The sequence below is a fragment of the Camelus bactrianus genome, chromosome 30 (assembly GCF_048773025.1).
Source record: "Camelus bactrianus isolate YW-2024 breed Bactrian camel chromosome 30, ASM4877302v1, whole genome shotgun sequence".
Taxonomy (NCBI): domain Eukaryota; kingdom Metazoa; phylum Chordata; class Mammalia; order Artiodactyla; family Camelidae; genus Camelus; species Camelus bactrianus.
Genome location: NC_133568.1, coordinates 29,801,678 through 29,826,375, shown reverse-complemented (window position 1 = coordinate 29,826,375; position 24,698 = coordinate 29,801,678). Strand labels below are relative to the sequence as shown.

The 24,698-nt window shown below is 56.5% G+C and overlaps 1 protein-coding gene across 6 annotated transcripts in view; it reads right to left on the bottom strand.

The window, feature by feature from the left end:
- Positions 1–3,329: 3,329 nt before the first annotated feature.
- Positions 3,330–24,698, bottom strand: part of NFATC1 (nuclear factor of activated T cells 1) — a 91,014-nt gene continuing 69,645 nt past the window's right edge. For all 6 annotated transcript variants that reach the window (XM_074355359.1, XM_074355362.1, XM_074355361.1 and 3 more), the window contains one exon: positions 3,330–5,087. In XM_074355359.1, coding sequence (XP_074211460.1) covers positions 5,038–5,087 — 50 coding nt within the window. In that variant the 3' untranslated portion in view covers positions 3,330–5,037. The remainder of the gene's footprint in view (positions 5,088–24,698) is intronic.

Here is a 24,698-nt window from a genome sequence, read left to right as displayed (position 1 = left end):
ACTCTGTATCTGTTAAGCAGACGGAATTTAGCGGGGAGGGTGTGGCTCAGTGGTACAGCACACGCCGAGCACGCACAAGGTCCTGGGTTCAATTCCCAGTACCTCCATTAAATAAACAAATACATGTAATTACCTTCACCTCCAAAAATTTTTTTTTAAAGAGAAAGAAACGGAATTTATATTATAAACCTTCCCGCAGAGGCAACTGCAGGCCCGACGAACCCCGCCACGCCAGTTCCAACAAGCTGTTCCAGACCGTTCACTCTATGACCAGCGTCACCGACACTCCAGCCAGACCAAGGTGTCCGCAGAAGGAAGCGGCTGCCCGTCCCCTCACTCTGCACCGCATGGGGCCGAAGGGCTGCCCCGCTTCCAGCTGTCAGATGCAAACAAGGTGACCAGGAAGGGCATGGACTTCCCCGGCCAGCCTCTCAGCCCTGACCGTCTTCTGCAACCTCTGCCTCTTTGGTTTCTGAAGGGAGAGGAGGTTGAGTGATCGGGGAGGATGGGGGAGAGTGGGAGGCTGTGAAGGGAGGCGGAGGATTTGGGGCGACGCTCCCAGTGGGATTCGGGCCTGCCCAGACACCGGGGAGCGAGGTGCAGTTTCCTACAAGGAAGACTCGTGAGTTCACCCCGTCTGCACACGCCCCTATTCGCAGGTTGAAACTACACCACGAGAGGAGCTGCAGAAAGTCACCACTTGAAGCCAGACCACTAACAGTAACACCCCACTAATGAAGGAGCTTTTTAATTCAGCCCTCTTCTCCACCTGACACTAAGCACGGCCACTGTTCACCTGGCTGGAACAGGGCTCCAGGCCAGAGCCGGGGGCGCTGCGGCGCGGGCCCTCTGCGGCTCAGAGCTCCTTTCCAGAAAAGAGGAGTGGCCGCCGCAGACGGAAGCGCCCTGGTCGTCCAGCTCAGCCCCGCCTGGGCCCCACCTCGGTCCCAGAGCGCTGGGAGCTCGGCAGCTGCTGGAAGCCGGTGCCAGTGGTCTGCAGCTGTGTTTGCACACGGGCCGCGAGGCGGAGTCCCCGGCCAGCAGGGAGGCGGCGGGAGATGCCCGCGGCAGCTCTGCGTCTCAGGAACCTCGCTTCTCACGGCACCGGAGGTCTCGCGAGGCTCCCTCCGCTGCTGTCGTAACTGTGTGTGCGGCGCAAAACACACACGTGTGATCTGGGGCTCGGCTGGCACCACCCGAGTGACTCAGACTCACAGGCCGAGGCCCCGGGGTCCTGGCAGGAGCCCAGGGCAGCTCGATTCTACCCCAGGGGCTGGGGGCGGGCGAGGGCGAGGCTGCTTGCCGCTGTGGTGTGAAGGACCACTTCGTCATCCTCGGCTAACTTAATATCTCTGGCGTAAACGAGCAGATAGGACGCGCTCACGTACGCGAGTCCAGATTAGATTAGTGATGCAGGGCTGTCTTAGGGATGGATAATCTAAAAACCCGGCAAAGCGCAGTTACCATATTACGCAGGAATTCCACCCGTAGGCACGTATCCCCAAGACCTGGAAACAGGGATGGGGACCAAACTTACGCACAAATATTCAGAGTAGCTTCCTACACAGAAGCCAGCAGGTGCCCAGACTGCCGAGCGGATAAACGGAGTGCGGTCCGACCACACGGCGGACTGAGTTTGGCCACAGGGAAGAGGGATGGTCTATGACGTAGATGCCTCTTGAAATCACTGTGCCCAGTGAGGGGCCACGTTGCACAATTCATTTACGTGGATCCAGAGCACACAGATCCAGGGACACGGACTCACTGGTGGTCCGGGGGCTGGGGAGGGGACGGAGGGCTGCTCGTGGGCACAGGGCTTCCTTCTGGGCGACGAAAGCAGCGTGTGACGAGGCAGAGGTGGTGGCTGTGAAGGCGACCCCGTGAACGCGCTAAGTGCCAGGGGATCGTGCACTTGAACGTGGTTCATTCCCTCACACGTGAATTCCACCTCAACTTAAACGGAGCCAAGACGTCCCTCCCATCTGTTTTCTCAGCTTCAACCCCCTCCCGTCGTCCCTCCTTCAGTCTCTCCCCCCAAACACGGCAGCTCAGTGCGGCTGACTTCCTGCGACCGGAGCGTGTTTCTGAGGAAGTGTGTAACTAGGCGGCACAGAGACGCCTCCTCGCGACGTGGTTGGCTGGGGTCCTGCACCGGGGTGTCGTGGGGTCGGCAGGGCAGCTGGTCACAGGGGTCCCTCCCTGAAGCCAGAGTGGGGCCCGCACACGCCGGGTGCTGCGGAAAGTCACCCAGCCCGCTGGGGACCCGACCGCTCAGATCAGGACACGCCCTTCAGGCTTGTGCTTAGCCTGCCCTTGGTCACCGGGGAAGGGCTGGAACCACGGGCACCGGCAGGGGTAGGAGTGAGTCATGACGGGCCCCCCGTGGCCGCCCGGCTCGGCCAGTGTAGACGGCTCTGGGCTGTGTGTCCCCCGGGGCCCCCGAGGATGCCTTGGGTGGGGGTCGAGGGCGGTCGGCGGCCCTCGGCTCCCCAGAAGGATGTGGTCTCAGTTCGGGTCTGCACACCTGAGGGCAAAACACTTCCCTGCTTGCTAGAAATAAGCTGGTGTTTTCCTTATTTCTCAAAACCAGCACAAAAGGGATCAAAAACTCATGCTGACGGCCGGCGGGCCCCGTCTTCTCCACAGCCACTGCCAGACCCCCGTCTCCCCGGTTCCCGAAGCTCCGTGGCCCGTGTGGGGCCTCCTGCCAACACGTCAGCACAGAAACCGGTGGAAGGATGCTTGCTACTTGCGTCGATGAGATTTTTCTAGTATTTTAGCTCCATCTGTAAACCTAGCCAAAGACGCAGGAATCCTTGCATATTAAAAGTCCAGAAAGCAAAACAGTGCCCCCACAGCTCAGACAGTAGTGACTGGAGAAGCTCCAGCTGTGACGCTGGACTTCTGAGCACCCCGGTAACGTTCTCCCACCCAGGCTGGAAGGAGGTGAGTGGCTGGGGGTGGGGTGGGGGGTTGGGTGGAGCCAGGAGGCCTCGCAGGCCCACCTCCTGGGAGCGCAGCGGAGGATGGGCTGCGTGGAGTGTGGGAGGCCTGCCCGGCAGGAACCTGTGGCAGCAGCACAAGCTCCACGTGCTGGGCGCACGGTTCTGAGGGGCTGCTGGGAGCACCTGGGGCCCCAGCGACCGCCATCCTGCCAGGGCCGGTCTTCCAGCGTTCAAGGAAGAAAGCGGCTGCCCTGGCAAGGCGACAGCCTCACGACGGAAAGCCTCTTACAGGCGGCGGAGGTGCAGGACCCAAAGCAGGAAACACACCGGGGAACAAAGAGGAACTCCCCACACACGGACTGAATCAGCCTCAGACCACGACTGTCCGGCAGAACACAGCGCTTTATTGGATCTACTCTCTAGCTACAGAGACAGCCGGCACGGCGTCAGACACGTCCTCTCCAGAGGCAGTCTACCGAGAAGTGTTCCATGCAGGTCTCACGCGGCCACACGCAGGGTGGGCCGGGGTCGTGGGCGGCAGGGGCAGGACTCTGTTACAGACACGAAGCCACAGATCTTCAGCGATTCACAGTCCTGAGTAAATGTTACAGGCATGGCTTTCAGATGTTTGTGTCTTTCTGTGGCTTCAAACAAAGCAAGACGTCACCGTGCAGAAGAACGCCGTGAGAGTGGTTCTTCCTGTGGGCGAGCGCCCATCTTGGGCTGGATGCGTCCCGGCCGCCCCCCGGGTGCGATTCAGCTGTGTCCCACGAGGGGGCGTGAGTTCCTAAGGCACAGTTGTTAGCTGAACCGTTTTAACTAAACCATGCTTTTTGGTTACGTGAAACAGCAGGTCACTGCTGGCGATAATGTGTGATAAGCTGTTAACTGGACAAAAGGCAGAGTAAAGCTTACGCTAACCTACCTGTTAAGAGCAACTAAGCTGGAAACACACCACAGTCACCGCATATTCAAACGCTGTTTTTGGTAATTGTTTTCTTACAAGAAGCAGTTATAAGGCTTCTGTGAAATAATCATCTTACAGCTGAACAAATATATTACACTCCTTCTGTAACGCTATTTACAGTTACTTTCCAATTTTGCCATTTGGTAACAGCCGATGTTGTGAACACAGGTCTCCTGGCTTCTAAAGTGCTCGGTCACCTGCTCGAGGAGATAAAATGCAGACCTGTCGGGGGTGACGCCCCGCGGAAATGGCTGGGAAGCCAGGTGTGGAGCCCTGGTGCATCTTCCAGACGGGACACTGGCTACTGCTGACACGGATGTCCGTGCCGGGCGCAGCCTGAGCGTCACCACCTCTGCTGCTGCTCACACACAAACATTCACCTAAACATGTGCACACGTGCAGGTGCCAGCTCTGTCCTGGGACAGGTCTCTTTTTCTGCCCAGCAACCTATCTTGTGCTATTCCACTCCTGGGTGCTATGTTCAAAGCCAGATTAAGCACAAAGTCCTAGCATGCTGCAACGAACAGCCCTACGGTTTGAGTAACATGGAGGGGACGATGTCCTGAAAGCACTGAGATGACACACTGGAAGAGCTCTGAGACGCACCGAACACGTCCAGCCCAGGAAAGCCGAAAAAAGTAGGAGACGCGTGTTGGGTTTTCCCACAGCACCCAGCCCTCTCAGCGTACACAGGGATGAAGCCCCGTGACGAGGCGTCTTTACAGGCTCGCTCCTACACACGCCCTCCTGGTAGCAAGTTCAGCGCTCAGCCCTACGATGCCCCAATGCTGTGGTCTGGGTGAATAAGGCACTTCCGGTATGAGCTCCAGGGGTGCCCGAAGGGTACGGCTTGGGGTCGGCCGCCAGGTCGTGGGGAGCCGCACTCGGTCTGTCTCCTGCACTCCCCCCCACCCACCCACACACTTTCACTTCCTCCTTGAGATGACTTTCCTTCAGGAGGTGGAGTGGTCGTTCCTTCCTCCCTCGAGCTCCTTCTTTGTACAAATGCTGAAACCTTCACGAAGGTGGGAGTTCTGAGTGGCACCAGGTGTGAGTTCAGTTTGTTTACGCAGTTGTCACTGTCAAGGCGGCATCCCGCGGCTTCTCAGAGTCCGACGTCGCCACCTAGGAGTGGATGTTCGTGCTGGAGAGGTCGTTTCGTATTATTTCATTTACTGCAAGAAAACAAAGACAGAGAAAGCCTTAGAGAAACCACACTCTGCATAGACGTTAACGTAAATCACCAGAAATTCCATCAGTCAGTTACGTTCAACCTGTGGAGAAGTGACCCCCCAGAGGACCCAGCAGTCCTTCAGCTTCCCACCTGGGCCCCCGAAGTGTCCTGAGCCGGCAGGACGCAGCTGCCCCGGACCTGGTGACCGTGACGCAGAGACACTGCTCTGGCCAGAGACACAGTCAGGCGCCGACCGGCCTGGAGCTTCGATGCCAAAGCAGTGCTGATCCAGGAGCCAGGAGTGTCTTTTCCAGGTTCCACAGGTTTGCAAAAGCAGCAGGCGCCCCCGCCCCCCGCAGTGGAAGCCTAGGCTCGTGACCGCCCTCTCCCTGGCCCTGCTGTCAGAGGACGGAGAGAAGGGCCGACTCCCCCCCAGCTTGGGGCTCTTCCTTCACTTCTGTTCCCGTGTCCAGGTCGGTACCGGCATGTGATTTTTGGCAGCCGGGGAGGAAATGAGCGAAGCTGGCAGAGGCCGTCAGGAGTGGACTGCACAACATCCCGCCTCCACCCCACCTGATCGGGCAAATGTCGCCGGGGAGGCTGTCACCGCCGCTCACCCTCCCAGCAGAACCCCAAGGTGGGGATGCACTCACGTCACGGAACTGCCGGGCTTCCCTCCGCGCAGATAAAGCCCGGGTGTTTCTGTAGAGGCCCCTGCCCTCCAGGGCGGCTTCCTGGACAATCAGTGGCAGTGCGTCCCACCCCCAAATTCCCTTTCAACACCCCCCAGCTGTTTTTAAGAATAACAATAACAAAGTGCGGCGGGGAATGGGGGACTTGTGTCATGGGAACTGATAACTGGCTTGCTGGCTCAGGTCACAGCCAGACCCCGCACGTGGAGCCCAGACCCCCACCCTTCCCGTGGGGCTGCTGGCACGGTCCCAGGGGACAGTGCCACTGGCCACCCGCTGCGGGGAGGGGCGCCAGCGTGACCAGCCCCCTCAGAGCAAACCCAGAAGCCCTGAGGTGGGCGTGAGGACACAGTGGGCCTGACAGACCCCGCACGTCCTCCCAGGGGCCTTGGCTTCACGCGGGAAGGCCCAGAGGGCTGGCTTTGCGGCCACTGTGTCCTGGCTGCGGAGGAGGCCGCGCATCCCGAGGCCACAGCCGGTTCTCTGCACGCTCGTCAAGGCATCAGCCATGCTCTCCCTCGTCCTGTTCACACCGAGTGCAGAGGGGAACCAGAGACCGCGGCTCCCTCCGCTTCCTCCATCTCACTTGTTTTTGAAGAGACGCGGGTCCCAGGTTCGCTGATGTGGCCATGAAAGCACATCCTGACGAAGGACAGGGGCAAGGCCCGAGCCTCTTCGGGGTTTTGTCTGTGCGGGGGAAAAGGCACACCTGCAGGCAGGACGTCTCTGAACCAGGCAGAGTGAGGGGAACAAACCAGAAAGGTACGGAGCGTATGTGCCGAGTGCCCCCAAGACAAGGCGATGACGCCAGCACCCCGGAGGGCATCACAGTTTATTCACACAGCACCAGACACTTCACAAATCGCTCTCACGGCCACCCTCGCATTCTGTCCTAAAACAACCCTAGGCGGGCCCAGCGGGTCCTCCTAACCAGTTTTCAGGTTAAATAAAAGGTCTGGGGCCGCACGCAGTCAGTGTCCCTCCCACTGGGCGCTGGGTGCTGCTGGGAGGGTGGAGATGGGGCCGGGAGGCTGCCTCGTTCCAGGGTGGGGGGAGATTTCCTGGATGGGGTCCCACCTGAAGGAGAGGTCCCGCTTTCAGTCATACCGCACCCCACACCGCGCGCCTGGGATGGCCTTCTCAGCCCATTTTCAGGACAACAGAAGTCCCAGACCCAAAATCTGATTCTGGAAAGTCAGCAATGGGCAGTTGAAGAATGTCTGAGGGGCGCCCAAGGGTCATAATACTGGGGACTGGGAGGGGGGCCTGAGGGTCATAAGGCAGTAAGCAAGGGAGCTGTGAGCTGCTTGTTACTCAGGGTCGAACAGACCACAGGAAAAAGAACTTCTGTTTGATGAGAGAAAAGCAGAAGCAGCAGTGGCTGTGGGCTTCCCCTCGCGGCCCACGGGGGCACCTGGGCCCTGGAGGGGGCACCCGCGCTGGTGCGCGTGGGGCAATCGCTCAGCGTGGTGGGAGCCGTCCAGGCGCAGACAGGAGGCCGTGACAAGGCTCCTCTGTGGGTGGTGCCCGGCCCAGCATCTGTCCCGTCGGGGGCCGTCAGGATCCCCCGGGAGCGAGACCCCCCGGCCCATCACTGAGGGCTGGTGGTCTCTGCCGAGGACGGGCCCTGCCTCCCTGATAACCTGGGGCTGGAGGTGCTGGGCCCTCCAGTCCCACGTGGTCCGCGCCTGGCCCCGTCAGGTTGGGGTCTCTGTTTCATTCATCTTAGGAACACACTCAAGAATCACCACACATGCACAAATGTCCTGGATCTCCCCCGAGTGCCCCAGGGGACTGAGCAGGGCAGGCAGAGTGGACAGAGAGTGAAGGCGGGGGAGGCCCCACACCACCGCCCACACAGCCGAGGGTGGGCGCCCAGGGCTGCCCTCTTCTGCACAGACACAGTCTGGCAGGAGCCCTGGGGGACGGACGCCATGCTGGTTCCCACTCAGATGGGTGAGGAAAGGAGACATCTGGGGAGGGCTGACCAGGGTCAGGTGGTCCCCGCGGGCGGCTGAGAACAAGAGCACAGGGTCCCGAGGCCCCGCTCCCCTCCCGGCCACGACTTCCTATCTCCCCTCCGTGAGGTCACGGTTTCGGGTCCATATCAGGCCCCGGTGCCCCCGGGCTCCGTGCGGTTACTTCGGGGGTGGCTCCTCTCTGATATGGTTGTGCCGACACCACCTACGGTTTCCCACAGTGTCTTCTCTCCGCTGATAATTTCCACCTCCTTATTCAGCTTTTCCACCGACACAGAGGTTTTTCTTTACAGGAGTATTTTGAACTGCAGGTAACATGTGACCCCCCCGGGATCGTCAGAGACCTGAAAGAGGAACCTTCGCTTTGCTGAGCGTCAGACATCCCCACAACAGGATGTGGGGAGCTGTTACACCACAATTTAACTTAACAAGAAGGGTTTTTCCCTTATATTTAATTTTTCTCTAAAACGCTCCTAAGGTGGAAACTTGTTTTTTCCCTAAAACTCATGTGGCAGTTAGAATTGCTGTTTCAGTCTGGGATCTGTGCCCCCCCCCCCAAAACACACACAGATCCACCTCTACATTTACATCTGGAATTGAGCGAAAAGGAAGTACTCTGTAAAGCACAGAAGCTAACACGTACAGGTGCAGGCACAGTTCCCGCCTGTGCTCGCATCATGTCGGAGCGCAGGGCCAGCGTCCTTCCGGACACCACGTAAAGACCCTGCGCAGCTCACAGGCGAGCCGGCGCCAAACAGCAAGGCGAAGCGCTGTTTGTTAAGTAAAAGCGCTGTTTCACATGTGACTTTCTTCGTCTGCCCAGCGCTCGGAGAAAGCCGACCTCAGAGCCTCGCGCTGCGGGAGACGCCCCAGCTCACGCCTCAGGCTCCACGCGGGGCCGTGTGGCCGTGCTGAGGACAGGGCAGGCCTGAAAGGAGCTGCGGGAGTCTGAATAGGTTTAACGTGCTTCCCCCCGTCACGGGCCAGCCTTTAAGCAACGGTCCTCCCATGTCTGAATTCTTGGCTTCCAGACGCAACTTAGGATCTCAAATCAAATTTTAAGGACTGAAGGAACTGACGTGCCCACCTCTCACACGGCCTCACGGCAACTGGCACGTGTTACTCTCACGTGAGGAAGTACCACAGGCGGCCTGACCACGGATCCTGTGGACGGACAGACCACGGGACTCAGCCAGTGCCCCGGGGCAGCCAGCGAGGAGGCCGGGCCCGGACTGGGTGACCTGCGGGGCCAGCCCTGCCACCTGCACGCCCCCAGACCTGCAGACTGCTCCCTGTGCCGACCTGCAGGGCGGGCGGCAACAGCTCTTCCTTGACGCTTACTAGGAAAGTCAGGAAAGGCCGGCGCCAAGGGGGATGGACGCAGGGGTCCACCCTCACCGTCCTGGCCTGCATGGCCACGCAGGACACGGGGTCCCTGTGGCAGGGGAGGCTGTGGCAGCCACTCCTCTCCTTTACTGTGTACAGCAAACCACCCGCCAACACACATACAAACACGGCATTCTGTTTGAGTTAAAAACAAATCAAAACCAAAACTTTTCTTTCTGTCATTTTTCCTATACCAGCTTTTATGTGCTTTAGGAAAAAAAATTTAAAGGGAGGAGATGATACAGGCGAGCAAAGAGCCCACGGTCCGCACCGTCACCGTTTCTACCGCGCGGGGAGGACGGCGCGCTGCCAGCCCCAGCACGGCCTCGGCTCCAACACGCGGGACACGAGTCCAGAGCCCACAGGGCGGTGCCCACCCTGGAGGGGCCTCCGGCCGCTGTCCCAGAAACGTCGCCCTGAAGCCCCAGGAGTAGGGCCTGCTGATCTGCCCTGTTCCCCACGGGAAGTCCCCGGAGGCTCCGAGCGTCTGCTCCAGGCCTGACGGACCTGGAGAGCTCTTACTCAGCGTGACCTCCGTGTGGCAGCTGCCCACACGCCCCACCCACCCTGCCCGGAGGCGGCGTCTCCTGCCAGTGTCATGGCCTTATCAGTCCCAGGACCTTATCACCAGCTGCCCCGCTTCCTACTCTAGGTGAAGGTGATAGTGTGGCTTCTGTGTCTGACTTTAAATAGGGCCTTTTTCGCAGTGATAACGCAGTCACTTTAAGCTGCGAGAGGAAAGAATGACTATGAAGGAAAACCCAGGGTCCTGACATCGCCCGTCCCCGAGGCCCCAGGAAGTACAGGACGATAGGGGTCAGAGCTGAAATATGAACCTGGAGGAAAGCGCCCCTGAGGGGTGACAGCCACAGAGCACAGCCAGGTGGAGCCTGCTTTCCAGGGCAGCGCCGGCCGGCAAGGCCACCTCTGGGCTGCGAGGAGTCTCGGCGCCGAGCGTCCTACGAGCCTCCCTCAGTCTCGGACTGAACCCCCCCACGTCCACGCCGCACCACTCTAACCACCGCTCAGAGACGTGTGAGAAACCTCCCCTTAGGATGCCTGACGCAGGGTCCTCGCCCCGAACACGCCGTCTGGGGGAGGAGCCGCTGGACCAAGTGCCAACAGAGGCAGCTGGGTCGTCCTCGCGGTGATGCCCCGTGCCCGCTGGGCTGCGGGTCTCACTCGGGAGGACTGACTCAGGTCCCGTCCTGCGGTGGCCAGGACTCCCAGGCACCTCTAACGCAGAGACAAACTCCTCCCGCGCAGCTGCGTGTGCTGGGGAGACGAGGCGTGGATCTCAGCATCCTGCCCAGCCCTCTGGGAGGGGCTACTACTCTCACTTTGGACCGGACCAGAGAGGGCAGGAGACGTGCAGTCCTCACACAGCAGGGGAACGGAAGCCTCCACCAGAGCCCCCTCCCTGCCCCAGCGACGCTGCCGGCCTCTCCACCTCCTCCTGCTAACGTCCTCCGAGCTGGCGTGCTGTCCCGCATCTGCAGAGGGGCGAGGAGAGCTCTGGCACTTTCCGGCGGACTTGCAGTCTCCTGTGGGCGCGGGAGTCACCCCGGCCTGCAGTGAACGCAACTCTGGGCTCCCTCACAAAGCACAAACGGGACGCGGGACAGGGCCACCTCAGCTCTTTTGGTTTCCGTCTTTCTGACAACGTGGGCATCCCTGTGTCATCAGAACCAGATCAGAACCAGGACCTGTGCAGGCTTCTCAAGCTGATGCACACACATCAGCTGTGTCTTTCCGCTTCTGTCTCAGAGAATCGACAACGTTGCTGATCTCTCGTGGGTGACGGTCGGACAAACAACGGGGGAAGCGGGAGAGTGTGGCAGGCTCTGCCCCCGTCCCTGGTCGGGACCCCATCGGAGTCATGGGGCCTGCGAGCCGGCTGGGGAGGAAGGGCCAGGAGAGGCAGGAGCGAGAACCTTCCAGGTGGTCTCCGCAGACACCATCCCCGTGTCTCAGGCCGGGACCTCGGCTTAGAGAAGAAGAACCCTGGCCCAGCAGCGCTAGCCCAGCCTCGCTGCTTAACCCTTGCTTTGGGAAAAGCTGGCTCAACTCAGATGAGCACCACGTTCTGCAGACACGACTTTCATGCCCATTTAAAAAACCACATTTGTTGATACCGCTCAGCATGTAGCTTAATCACACAAACCACACACTCAGTTACATAAAGTGCACACAACACCCTTTGAAGCATCTTCTTCTTTCTCAATGGTTACGTTAGTTCCAGTAAGGAACCCAAATGTACTACGAGTTTTTAAAAAACAACCAAGCTTGTCTACTGCTACTTAGCAAGCCAGGCAGCCCAGCAGGGACACTGTCACCTTTTCCGTTTCTGGTTTACAGCGTGCTTCGATGCTGCTTTTTCATGACGAGAACAGCTCTTTAAAGCCGTCATTGTCCCTTAAACAGCAGCAGAAGCACAGAAGGCCCTGACGGCTCCCCCAGGGTCCAGGCGGAACCGCGTCCCCGCCCGGCTCCTGCGCGGCACCCCACGTCGCAGCTCAGGATCAAGTTACACGCTGCTCGTCCACAAGCACACGGCACAAAAGCTGCTGCGCCGGCTACCCCGCGCCTCTCTGAGGGACGGGAAGACGCATATTCTTACGCAGGACAAGTTGTCAGGAACGTCTTTATTTTTAAGGGAGGCCAAAATAGCTTTTTGAAGAGCAAAACAGAACAGGAAGGACATTCTTTCCCGTTCCTACAACTAACTTTCCCAGAAAATACACCTTTGGCTAAAGTTAGTGTTGTCAGCTTGGAGGGCAGTAATTTAGGGACAGAAGCAGCACCAGAAGGTCTGAGGCCAAGCCTATTCTTGAAGAACTGACTGCTAAGGCGTCTCCAGGCTGCGCTGGCTACCCCTGCAAACCCACTGACTCCCGGATAAGGAAGCCCGTGGATGGCAGCTGCAAACCCTGCGAAGACAAAGGCTGTCACTGTGGGGACCTTCCCGGGGCGGGGGCAGGTTTTGATGAACACGCAGCGCCCACCTTTTCTGCCGGACACTCAGACTCACGCGGTGCTCACTTGAGGTGTCAGCAGATGTGAGTGGAGCCACGATTGAAGCCACACCTCAGAGACCAAGACAGAGGGGGAGGGGAGTGTCCTCCCCGCCCCGTGCAGGCAGAGGAGGAGTGAGGTGGCGGCTCTCACGTGGGCGCTTCAGTGTCGTGAGAGGAGCTGACCTCTTAGAACATCTACCGTCCGTACTTCCTCCTGCCAGGTGGGCACCGGTCAGCGGTCCCCCAGGGGCGGTGGGCTCTGTCCAGCGTGGCCTCCCTGGTCCACCTGCAGCCCCCAGCACCTCCCATGTGGGCGTGCTGCCGCTGTGAAGCTCTGGGCTGAGAACGGGCCGTTCAGCCACGAGTGCATCGCAGCCACTGTAATTCTGAAAATGCAGAGTTGCAACATCACTAAAACCCGTTTTTACTTTTCTGATTTTTTTTAGAGCTGCTTTGTGAAGCAGTGGAAAGTAAAACAGTTTCTCCAGTTTCATTAAAAAGTAAGTTCTTGTGTTACCTCAGGTGTCCTGGACCTATTTCAGCCTTCACTTATTTTTATCTTTTTAATCATAATAAGGCACTGCCACGGGGCCTGCTATTTTGGGAAGGAGAGAGTGGGACAGTGGAGGGCCTGCATGACAACAAGTCACGGTTTTAATAAAACATGACCCTCCCAGCTGGGTGTGGGGCTGCACTGACGGGCACCATTGTTACGTGGGACTGCCAGCCATTAAAACGGAATAATTGTCCTACCTCGGTGGCTGCTTCCTTATTTAGCCTGAACACTCCCAATAATGCAAACCCCTGTGTGGAAACTCCAGCGTCCGTGGGGAACGGGCCAGCCGCGTGCCTGGGAGGGGCCGCGGCCAGTCCACGTGCTCCCACCGATGTGTCGCGGGGCGTATGCCTCCCATATTCCTGGGCTATTATTTTATCTGCGCCAAGCGCATTCCGCTTCCTCGCTGGGATCATTAAACCACCACCAAGCATTTCCAGGGCTCGCTCTGTACCGTTAGAAAACACATTCTCCCCAGTTATGAAATTCCTAGTCAAACGATTAACGGAACGGGAAAAATTAAAAAGCCTCAAAGCCTCCTTTAATTAAAAAATAAAATACAGTACATGGACCTGGACAAGGAGGCGTGTGGGTCTGCAGGCTGGCCTTCCTGCCCCTCTGCCTTGGGACACGGGTCCTTCCCCAGGTCCCGAGACACCAACCAAGGGGCTGTTCCTTCTCTGCGGGGCAATGGAGGGGGATCATGAGGCTGAACATTCCCGCTCCGAGTCTGGGGCCCGAGAGGGTCCAAGTGGATCAGAAAGGAGCCGGGGCCTGGCCTCTCTCTGGGCGTCACTGCAACACCCCGGCCGCCGGGCTTGTAGACCCTGCTCCCTCCCGAAGCCGTGTCCCCGTGGTGGGCTGTTGAGAGCACAGGCGTAACCTGTGGGTGTTGGGGTGCGTGGCGTGCGGGTGTTTGTTCTGGTTTGTGTTGGGTGTGGTTCTCGGCAGGATTCACTAGGAAGGGGCCAGGTGTGGCTGGTGGGGTGAGCCTGGCGTGGTGGCACAGGGTCACTGCAGGAGAGCACCTCGGCCTGTTTCACAGTGCGGTGCCTCCAGTCCACCTTCAACAGGGGTCCAAACTGTAGCTGCAGAACCCAGGTGGCCGTGCACCCTCCCTGCGCCCCCGCACTTGCAGCAGGCTGTCGGGCACCTGGCCCCCCTCCCGCCTCGGCTGGGGCTGTGTCCAGCGGGCTGCGTCTCTCCACACCGTCCTGTGTGCCTGACGGAGGCAGTCACAGCTGTCCCAGGACAGCAGGGCTCAGACCTCCGCCCGGGCTCTGCACTCAGCCGCCCGGCCACCTCTGCCTCGTCTCCCCCTCAGTCAGGTCCTGAATCCGCACATGGGTCCGGACACAGCCGAGCCCCTCCCCCTGCTCCAACGCCACTAGCCTCAGCCCACTGATGCAACCCATCCCTCAGCAGAGCCCGTGTCTCCAGGGTGGAGGCCCGGGGCACGCAGGGTCTGAAGAGCCCACACGCCCCCGGGGCGGCCCCTCTCCTCAGCCCCTCCTCCACCCCCCTCCAGCTCCGTCCCAGCCCTTCTCCTGGCCCCTGAGGACAGGCCACCTGGTGCCTCGTGCGTGTCCACAGGTCCTTCAAGGGTGTTGTCTGCTCCCTCCCCACTTGAGGGCAAAACCACCTCTGAGTGTCGACGACAAGAACCAACAGCAGAACCTGTTCATTCCGTAAAGTTCTGAACAGAAAAGTCACAGGCGGCACGAGGAAAAAAGTGCGCAACACACCAAGCTGGTAAGTTACTCTCAAAACCCCCAATTTCGAAAACAACAGGCAGCAGTCAGAGAAGTCGGGCAAACGCGACGGGCCCCAGAACCCCTGGGACACATCGACCCCACGGCAGGAAAAAAACCAGGGTTGAATTTTTGTATTGATTATCCAATTATTAATCTTTATAGAAGTTATTCCAACACTGCACATAATGAGCAATTCATCAAAGTATATTAGGTGCCTTGGACGTGGCCTTCAGTACAAAGGCCCATTAAGTTCCCTGTAATTGCACATTACTGGAGCTTTCGCTAGCTCTAAATCAAATCAACAGGGCCGGAGTCTGTGCGCAGTCTAATTGACTTTATACAATAACGGCGTGCCTCTGGTGATTACCAAAATGAACCACCAGTCCCAGAAACCACTAGCCACGCAACAGCCGTCTCCAACAGTCCCCGAGAGACAGGCCGGATCAGTCACCTGCGTGTTCTCGCACGCGGAAAGGACGCCGGGGCCCTGAGCCGGGGACCACAGTGGGGCCAGGGCACGTCCCTGGGGGAAGTGTCTTACAAGCTGGTTTCCGGAGGAAGCTCCATTGATGGAGGGTCCGGAACTCAACAGAAGTAGAGCCTGGTGCTGGAAGTGTGCCCCAGCAGGGGCCTCGCGCCGTCTAACACCGCACCTCTCGCCTGCACCAGAGATGCCGGCCGGGACACAGGAAAGACAGCTTCCAAGGCTTGGCTCCCTGTCTTTATTCCTCCGAGACATCCTGAAAGGACCTCGAAAGCCCTCAAGTTCAGAGGCAGGAGCACCACACCCCCGGCCTCCGGAATTCCCTGGTCAGGAGCCTCCCTGGGTGCCGCGGTGCCACCTGGACTGCTGCTGAAGCTGGGAACGCCGTTCAGCTGTGCGCTGCCCTCTCCCACCTCGCTCTAGTTCCCCGGGGCCAGGGCTCCGGGCTGGTCTGCCCACGCGTCTTGACAGTCCTGCAAGTACTGCCTGGTTTACGTCCTCCTTTGAAGGTCGAATCAACCCCTTCCCAGAGTTTCCGTGAGATGCGGGGACCGCACAAGCCCCCGAGCACCCATGGTGAAGCTCTGGCTAGTCGTCTGCAAGTCGTCTTGTCTGTTGAACCTCTTCCTTCCCGTGGGGCTGAGCTGTCCATTTGGAAACTTAGCGTTCATTCCACTTGTGTATCTAAATTTGACTTCTGAAGAAGCCTTGAAATGTGTCCCCAAAACAGCCAGTAAGTGAAAAGCAAGCTGTTCAGGGTATTTGTTCCCAGTCACCGTTCATTCGGACTGAAGCCCAGCAAGACTTAACGTGGGGCCACGCGCAGTCACCTCTGGCTCAGGCCGTGTGGGCGCTTCCCGGGGGGGGGGGGGGGGCGGGGCTTAGGGATAAGCTGGTGGCCGGTTCCCGTCACCAGGCCTGATGCCCCTGATGCAGGGACGGGGCCCTCAGGTCAGGAGCGGGGCCAGAGCCCTGCACCTGCCCCCGATCACTGCGCACCTGGCCCACAAGCTCCCTGCACCAGAGCATGACACACGCCGGCAAAGCGCTGTGAGTTCAGCAGGCCCCGGTCCAGCAGACAGCATGGATAGAAGCAGTGATCAGACGGCTTAAAAAAATTCCCTCCCCTGGGTGGGGGGGGCAGGGCCACAGCCGCTGGGGTGCGTGTGAGCGTGTCTAAATCCAGTGTTCCGCTAACCAGCAGGGACAAGGAAGGGCCCTGAGAAGGAAAGTCACTGGGGGGGGGTCTCATCTTCCCACCACCTGGTAAGTGCTGGACGCCGTCCGCTGAACGAGGCTCACACCCCAGCAGGCCCAGCTCCCCTCGCTGTGTCCTGTGTCCCTCGGGGCAGGCAGGAGCCACGTCAGTGCCCGCCCCACCACAGGCGGTCGGGTGACCCCAGCACCTGCTCCAGGGACTTTGCAGGTGGCAGTCAGTGAGCTCGGCCCCTCGGTGGTGGCCGGTGGACACAGCACATTTCAGAGCCAGAGGTCGTGAGCCCCGCAGCCAGCCTGGCCTTGAAAGTAGAAACAGGAAGCGGGGCAGAAGAGGAAGCCGCCAGCGAGGGAAGGGCAGGCTCTGGGGAGACGCAGCTCGGGTGCCCAGGTCACAACTCACCTGAGGGACCCAGCATCCATCACCCAGTTTCCACCCCCACCTTTCCCTGCTACCCCTGGATTCCACACCATCACAGCAGGAAGCTGCACGTGGGATGGAAAGCTGGCATTTAATCCAGTGGAAACCACCGTTTCCATCTCAGCAAGTGAAGAGACTGTAAAAAGAGTGCCAGGGCCGGTGGCGTGGTGATGAGGCCTGCTGGGGGCTGGGGCAGTGGGGAGGGGGCGTTTCCCAGCCCGTGCGGACCAAGGTCCGAGAGACAACTGGACCTGCTCTCGGTGCTTCCTCCTCTGGCTAAACACCAAGTAACAGCAGACCTCGACAAACATCATTCGCACACTTTTCTTAAGTTAAAATGCACTAAAAAGCGCCTGCACCCCACCCCCCGCCTCCCGCACTATGAGCTTTTCCAAGGGCGGCCGCAGACGCCCCTGCTGACGCCAGAGCAAACACTCAGGTGGCGGACCCAGCTCAGCCCGGCGGCTGCCACCTCGCCCGTCCGCCGGCCAGCGCCTCTCTCTCCAGCCGGCTGCCCGAGGGAGCACGTCTGCTGTGCTGGGAGGCTGGGAATCCCAAAAAACAATCTTAAATCCACAAAAATAATTGAAGTTTGCGTCTGCTGAGCAGCCCGGTTCCATTCTGATTTTTATTACAGTGGCAACAAGAGTTTCATTTGTTTTAAAGTTTGGGTTCTTAAATCTGAGGGATATGCGGTAGTTGACAGCTTGCTGGCAACGGCCACTGTGGGAAAAATGCAAAGTGCGTATAGAGGGGAGTCTAAGTTTGAGGCTGTGAAAGCAAGGGGGCCGCACCAGAAGCAGCGAACAGCGCGGCCCCCTCCCCTCGGCCCCCACCCCCCACAGCGGCCCGACACGTGACCGCGGTGGCTTGGCTCTCCTTGCCCGACCTCATCCTGGGACAGTAATTAAGAGGAAGGCCCTCAAACGTAATTTCTAGCACTAAATATTCGCAGACGCTAGGCCGCTCGTGGTACAACCGTCTTACCTGGGCTCCTTCCTAAAAGCCGAGTCCAGAGAAAACCCTGGGGGGGCTGCCCCACCCCCACGGGTTGAATTTCTCCTTCACTAGACTTCTGTCTGCGTCTGCCAGTCGGGCCCTGAGTGGTCGGACCAAAGCGGGTGCGAGAAGACGGCTCCGCCTCAGACACACTCTGCTGCAAGATGCCAGCCTCTGAGGCTTGCCTGGGTTTCCCGCCCTGGGTTTCCCGCCCTGGCTTCTCTTGGGGCCCAGCTCCAATCTCTGCTGAAACCATTGCAGACACACAAGACCAGGCTGCAAACCAACTGGCTTTATGGGCAGAAAGGATGGAGGAGGCTGTAAAACAGTCTGTCCTGGAGACCGAAGGGGCCTGCCCACGTGGGGCCCCCTCGCAGGGCAGCGGCCTGGCTCGCAGCCGAGGCCCCCACGATCCCCCCTACCCTGGCCCCCACGTCTGGGCCGCAGACAGTGCCTCTGCCGCACCTCCCCGGTCTGTGCGGCTCGGACTGGAGCCAGAGCCCGGGAGTCGCAGACCCTAGACGTTGCCGAGGCGCTGGCTCTGCTGCCTTCAGCTCTTCCTGCCGTGTCTGGAGTAACAGCAGCTGCGGGGCCTGATAGGCCCTGGGGGGACCTTCGCCCCGGGGGGGGGGGGAGGGCGGCGGCCTGGTAAGGCCCGCCCCCAGCCCCCGCTGACTGCAGAACAAAAGGAAACCAGCCCCGGGTTCTGGGAGCGATAACTGTGTGTCCTCAGGGGGGCCGGCCCGCCCGGCCCATTGTCCCAAGTACCAGGCTTTGATTAGCTGGGGTCCCCCGGGCCTGATAAGGGCGGATGTGGGGAACAGACTCTCTTTGTTCTCTGTGATGTGGAAGTGTCCACATTACAATCTGGAAGGAAGGAAGAGCACTGTGTCAAAATTCAAACTGAAAAAGGTAAAGGGACTCAAAGCTGTGCCCACGGTCGGAGGCGGCGCGCGGGGGTCCTGCGAGCGGCCCCGATTTAACGAGAACCCTTGATTCGGCTGAACAGTAAGTGGTGGAGGAGTGCACGTGTCTCTCCTCCCCAAGAGGAACTCTGCCGTCAGCGTCACGCTCGTGTTCACAAGGGGAATTAGAACTTCCCTCCAGCACTCCTGAGAGAGGGCTGCGTGCCCCGCACTCGGAGGAGGACACGCAGGACGCACACAAGCCTCCCCTTCAGAAGCGCCTTCCTCCGTGGCGCCCAGCACCCCAGCAAAGCTGGACGTAACACTAGCGAGGAGAAGCTCTTCCAGCCGCATGAGGGAGAGGACTGACCAGGGAACACCCCCGCCAGGCTACCGCCGGCCTTTCCCAGACACCTTCACTTAACGGAGCCACGTGACGCGTGCTCTTTGCGTCTGGCTCTTCGACTCAGCACGATGGGCTCAAGGTCCAGCGGCTTCCAAGCACCAGCCAGCGCTTCCTCCTCCTCGGGGCTGAGCGCTACTCCACTGCCCGGACGCGCCTCACGCTTTCTGTCTATCCGTGCGCTAGCGGCTGGACACCAGGCTGTCTCAAATGCCGGGATACTATAAATGATGCTAAGACATTTGTGTGCAGATCTTTGTGTGGACACACACGTCCATTTCTCTTGGGCAGACGCCTAAGCGCAGAACTGCTGGGTCTCACAGCGAATTTACGTTCAACTTCTAAGACACTGCCAAGTGGCCGTAATGCAGGAAGTCCCCCCAGGGAGTGAGAGGTCCAGTTTCTGCGCGTCCTCCCCAGCGAGCTGGTGCCGCACTCCCTGTGATGTGACGCTGAGTGTCTTTTCACGTATCTACTAGATGTTCACACATCTTCTCTGGAGAAGCGTCTACTTAAATCTTCTGCCCAGCTTTTGACCAGGCTGTTTCTTAGTACTGAGATATGTTCTCTGCATATTCTAAATACAAACCCTTTATCAGACTGTTTTGAAAATGCATTCATCCTGCCTACTGTTTGTTTTTTTCTTTTTCTTAATTGTATCTCTTGAAGTACAAAAATTTTGAATTTTGATGAAATCAGATTTATCAGTTTTTTAATTTTATGGGCTGTTTTTGGTGTCATATCTTAAAAAAAAAACTTTGCCTAATCCAAAGTCTCAAAAATTTTCTCGTATGTTTTCTTCTAAAAGTTTTATCGTTTTAGCTCTTACATTTAAGTCCATAATCCATTTTGAGCTAAATTTTGTGAGGTGTGAGGTGAGGGTCTAAGTTTACTTTTTTGCAGGTGGATATCCAATTGTTCCAGCACCATTTATTTAAGAGGCTATCCTTTGCCGTAATTAAGTGGGGAGAACTTTTGTTAAAAAATCAATTTACCATAAAAAGAAGGATTTATTTCTGGACTCTCAAGTCTGTTCCTTTGATCTACATGTCTTATGCCAATACTACGCTGTCCTGATTAGTGTAGCTTTAAAGTGGTTTTGAAATTGAGAAATGTGTCTTCCAACTTTGCTCTTTGTTTTCAAAAATGCTTTAGCTATTCTGGATTTTTTCTAACTTCCATATAAATTTAGGATCATTTTGTCAGTTTCCAAAAAAAAAAAATGCTAGAATTTTGGTAGAGATTGCATTGATTCTATAGATTAATCCCATTGTGATCAGAACTGAATCCTTTAAAATTTATCAAGGCTTTTTGTGTCCCAGTGGGAAGTCTGTCTGGAGAATGCTCCATGATCACCCTGCTTGGGGAGAGTCTAGGCCCAGCGGGCCGACGGCAGTGGTTCGACCGTCCCGCGTCCCTGCTGCCTTTCCGTGCAGCTGCGCTGTCCATTATTGAGGGTGGAGTACTGGCATCTCCAGCGGTTTTTTAATTGTCTTTAAATTTATCCCTTCAGCTCTGCCAGTCTTTGTTTCCTGTGCTAGAGGGCTCTGCCGTTAGGTGCAAATACATGTACGCTTGCTGCATCTTCCTGCTCAGTTTGCTCATTAGAATACGTCCCTCTTTGTCTCCAGTAACATTTTCTTTGGTCCTCAATCTGTTCTGTCGGATACTGTTGTCGCTGCTCCAGATCTCTGTTCGCTGTTGGCACGATACTTCCTTTCCAAGCTTTCACTTTTAATCTGTTTGTGTCTTTAAATCTAAAGTATGCTTTCTGTGGACAGCACATAGCTGGATCCCCACCCCCATCTGGCCTGACAACCCCACTCCCTTTACCGGAGGGTTTCATTTATTTACATCTAATGTAACTTTTATATGGTGGGACATACATGCGCCGTTTTGCTGTTTGTTTTCCACGTCTTGTGGTTTGGGTTTTTTTGTTGTTGTTCTTATCTTCTTTCACTGTTGCCTTCTTTTTATTTGCTAGTGTATCATTTAAATGCCTTTTTAAAACCTTGTTTTGTTTACTTAACTTATTCTTGTTTTTTTAGCGGTTCCTCTAGAGATTACAGTACTCATCTAACTTTAAAATATTTATTTCAGAGTAATATTTATTAAACATACAGCAACTTTATTCCAACACAGCTTCCTTCCCTGTTCCTTCCTTTGTGCTATCGTTGTCACACAAATGACATTATATATATTATGAGCCTATCAGAACAGTTTTGTAATTATTATCTTAAGTATTTTTTTAATAAGTTAGGAGGAAAAAAGTTTTTTTTTTCTTTTCTTTTTCTTTCTTTTTTTTTTTTAGGGGAAGAGGTAACTTGGTTTATTTATTTACTTATTCTTTAAGTGGAGGCTCTGGGGATTGAACCTAGGACCTTGTGCGTGCTAGGCAGGCACTCTACCAGTGAGCTGTCTCCTCCCCACAAGAAAGTTTTTGTTAATGTTATTCTGTCTTTTTATTTACCTGTGTAATTACTTTCACCAGCACTTTATTCCTTCGCGCGGATCTGAGTCACCATCAGCCTGAAAGACTCCTTTTAGCTCCTCCTGTAGCTCAGGTCCAAGTATCTTTCCTTATTTCTCCTTCTTTTCCAAGGCTAGTTCTGCTGCATGTAGGCTTCATGGTCAGCAGCCCTCCTTTGAGCACTTTGAGTGGGTGACCCCACTGCTTTCTGGCTTCCATGACTGCTAATGGGCAGTCAGCATTGACCTTACTGCAGCGTCCACGCACCTGATGACTTGTTCTCCTCTTGCTGCTTTTAGAACTGTCTCTTTTTCTTTGACTTTGGACAGTGTGGCTATGATGTGAGCTCTGATTTTATCCTACTTGGAAGTTGTTGACCTTTTGGGATGTGCACAATGTTTTTTAACAAATTTGGGAAGATTCTGACCATTGTTTCTTCAAATGTTTTTCTACCCTTTCCTCCCCTCTTCTGGAGTACCATTATGCACACATTTGTATGTTTTATGGTGTCCCACTTGTTCTTTTTCTTTAATCTTTTTTCTCTCCATCCCTCAGACTGGACAGTCTATTGATCTTTCTTCAAGTCTGTCGATTCTTTTCCTCTGTCAGCTCCAAAACGTTGTTCGGCCCTTCTAATGAACTTTTCATTTCAGTTATTATACTTTTCAACTCTAGAATTTCTGCTTGGCTCTTTGAAAATATACATATTTCTGTCTCATTGCTGATCCTCTCCATCTGGTGGAACACAGTTGTACTACTTTTCTTTAACCCTTTAAACATGGTTTCCTTCAGCTCCTTGAGCATGTCTGTGGCAGCTCATTTACTTGGCTACGAAGTCCAGTGCCTGAGCCCCCTCGGGGACACTGTCTGCTGTATGTGGGTTTTATCCCTGCCTATGGGACATATTTTCATGTTTCGTGTCTCATAACGTTTTGTTTGAAAGCTAGACATTGTAGGTAAGACACCGCAGCAGCTCTGGAATCTGCCCCCCCCCCACCTACCCCTCCAGGATCTGCTGTTATCGCTGGGTTCTTTTTTCCCCCCTAGTTGCTGCTTACTTGGTTAGTGACTCTCCTGGACTAATTCTACAGATTCTGTATCTCTGCAGTGTGTGGCTACTAAGTTCTCTGTTTCTCTTTTTGAAAAATTTGTGTTTATTTTCTAAGCTCAGCTTCCTAGGGATCACCCTCAGGTTAGCACACTTTAATGGCCAGTCGAGTATCAGTCAGGTGTTTTTAACTGCCTTGAGCCATGAGGCCCCCCCTTTTTGCTGAGGGCATCTGTCTACCAAGGCCCACCTCTGACTCGCCCACAGTTCAGCCAGCCTGGGCTTCACTTCCGCTTGTACAGGGTCTCAAGGTGGACGAGCCGGAGGTGGACGACTGGGCCCTCTCCTTGCCCAGGTCTCCCTGAGCATGTGCACACCCGTGTGCGTGTGTGCAGCCTTCCAGACCCCCAGGCACACAGCAGGGCTTTCAAACTCCCCTGTGGTCACCTAGCTTGACAAGGCTCACTTGCTCAGTTGAGATCACGGCCTTGGGCAGCTCCAATGAGCACGATGCCAGCCCTCTGCTGTTTTTATCCTGCCCTGGGAATGAGGCTTTCTGGGGAGCTTCACGACCAGTCAAAATACTGACTGCGTTTGGGGTGCAGCTTTTAACAGAGCCCCAAAGAGGCCAATCTCCTTCACTGTCTATGAAGCTGCCGGCTTTTCATGGCTGCACACCATGGAGCTGGCAAGGGGGCAGGAGGAACCCCAAGCCACAAAACCACAGAACCTGCTTCTCTCACCAAGGTCCAGTGTCCCTTTTGTTCTGCCTCTGGTTAATTTTCAGATTCTGAAATACTTTACCTGAGAGTTTTGTCAGTATTTTCAGTGCTTTTCCGGGCAGTGCTGACTCACCAAGCTTCTCTCCCCATCATTTTGGAAGTCCTGTCTGTCTCCAGGCCTTACTCAGTTATTGAAAATACCTCAGTTAATAACCAGATATTCTTTGAAGAAGAAAAACACATACTACCCTTCTCTTTGGCTTGCAAAATCAACTCACACTTGAAAGCTGGACTTCTGAGCATAAATCTTTGTTCACTGCATCTCTACTGGGTAAAAAAAGAGTCAGTAATACAGCTAAACCTTGGGAGAGTAGAGACTGGGTTCAAATCAGAGGTGGCAGATCAAGGCAGTCCCCTGGTTCTGTCACTCACCAATGGTGACTCTGAGCAAGTCAAATAACATTTTTCTCTTTGCTTCAGTTTCCTTCTTTGTAAGGTGGAGTTAAATCCATCCACAGGATTGCTGTAAGGCTGCGGACGTAAACAGGCAATATTCGTAAAAGTCACTTTGGAAGGAACCAAAGGCCGCACATCAACATTACCACTGCCACTTGGGTTTTCTGTGTCATGTTGGGTTGGGAACAGCTTTTTCAGCTCTGATGGGTAGAGGATTACTACAAAACAGTCGCCACGTTCCAACCTCTCCCTGGACCTGATGGACAGCTGGGAGGCCCTCACTCCCTGCTCCTTCAGAACCCAGGTGAAGAAGGCGCTCTGTGTCAGGTAGGTCTCAGGTGCGCCAGCTGCCGGCTCGCTGGTGGTGCCTGGGTCCGGTTACAGGTCCTGGCTACTCTCAGCCCACTGCCCTGCTCACCACTCTCCCCAAGGAGACGCCAAGCCCTGACAGCCTATCAGCAGCTGGGCTTTCTGAATGTGGCCGCTGTGCCTCCGAGCACCTCCAGCTCCGGCTTCACGCTCTGGTGGCACAGCACAGCGGTGTGCTATTTGCTGGCGCACAGATCTGAGACCATCTGTCAAGCACGCGTGTTCTTAAGTGAGAAAGCACTCTGAACCGTGCAGCATCAGACAAAGAAACGCAGAGACCGGGCCAGGGCCATACAACCTGGTCTGAAACGGAGACAGAGCCGGCGAGTGCCGCTGGAAGGCACTCATCTCCCTGCAGGAGGACGCGGAGGGTGTCCACACAGAGGCGACGTGCTCATGAGCCAACATGTCCCCGCCCGCAGCGCTCACCAGTGATGAGGGACCCGCGTTGCCCGCCCGCGTGGCCAGGTCTGACACCAGCTCTCTGCCCACCCTCCTAGCTCTGCCCCCCACCCCCACTGCCGCTGTCTCCCGACGGCAGCCCGCTTCCTTCCCTCAGACGAGTAACACCAGACAACTCTCCATTCAAAGGACAAAATAAGCCAGGACCTCGGGCTGAGGGAGAAGGTCAACACCAGCTGGAAGCAAGGCCACCAGCTCCCCCCGAGCACACAGACCTGACGGGGCCGGAGGACACCTGGCTGGGAAGCCAAAGCGCGTAGTTAACGTCTACACC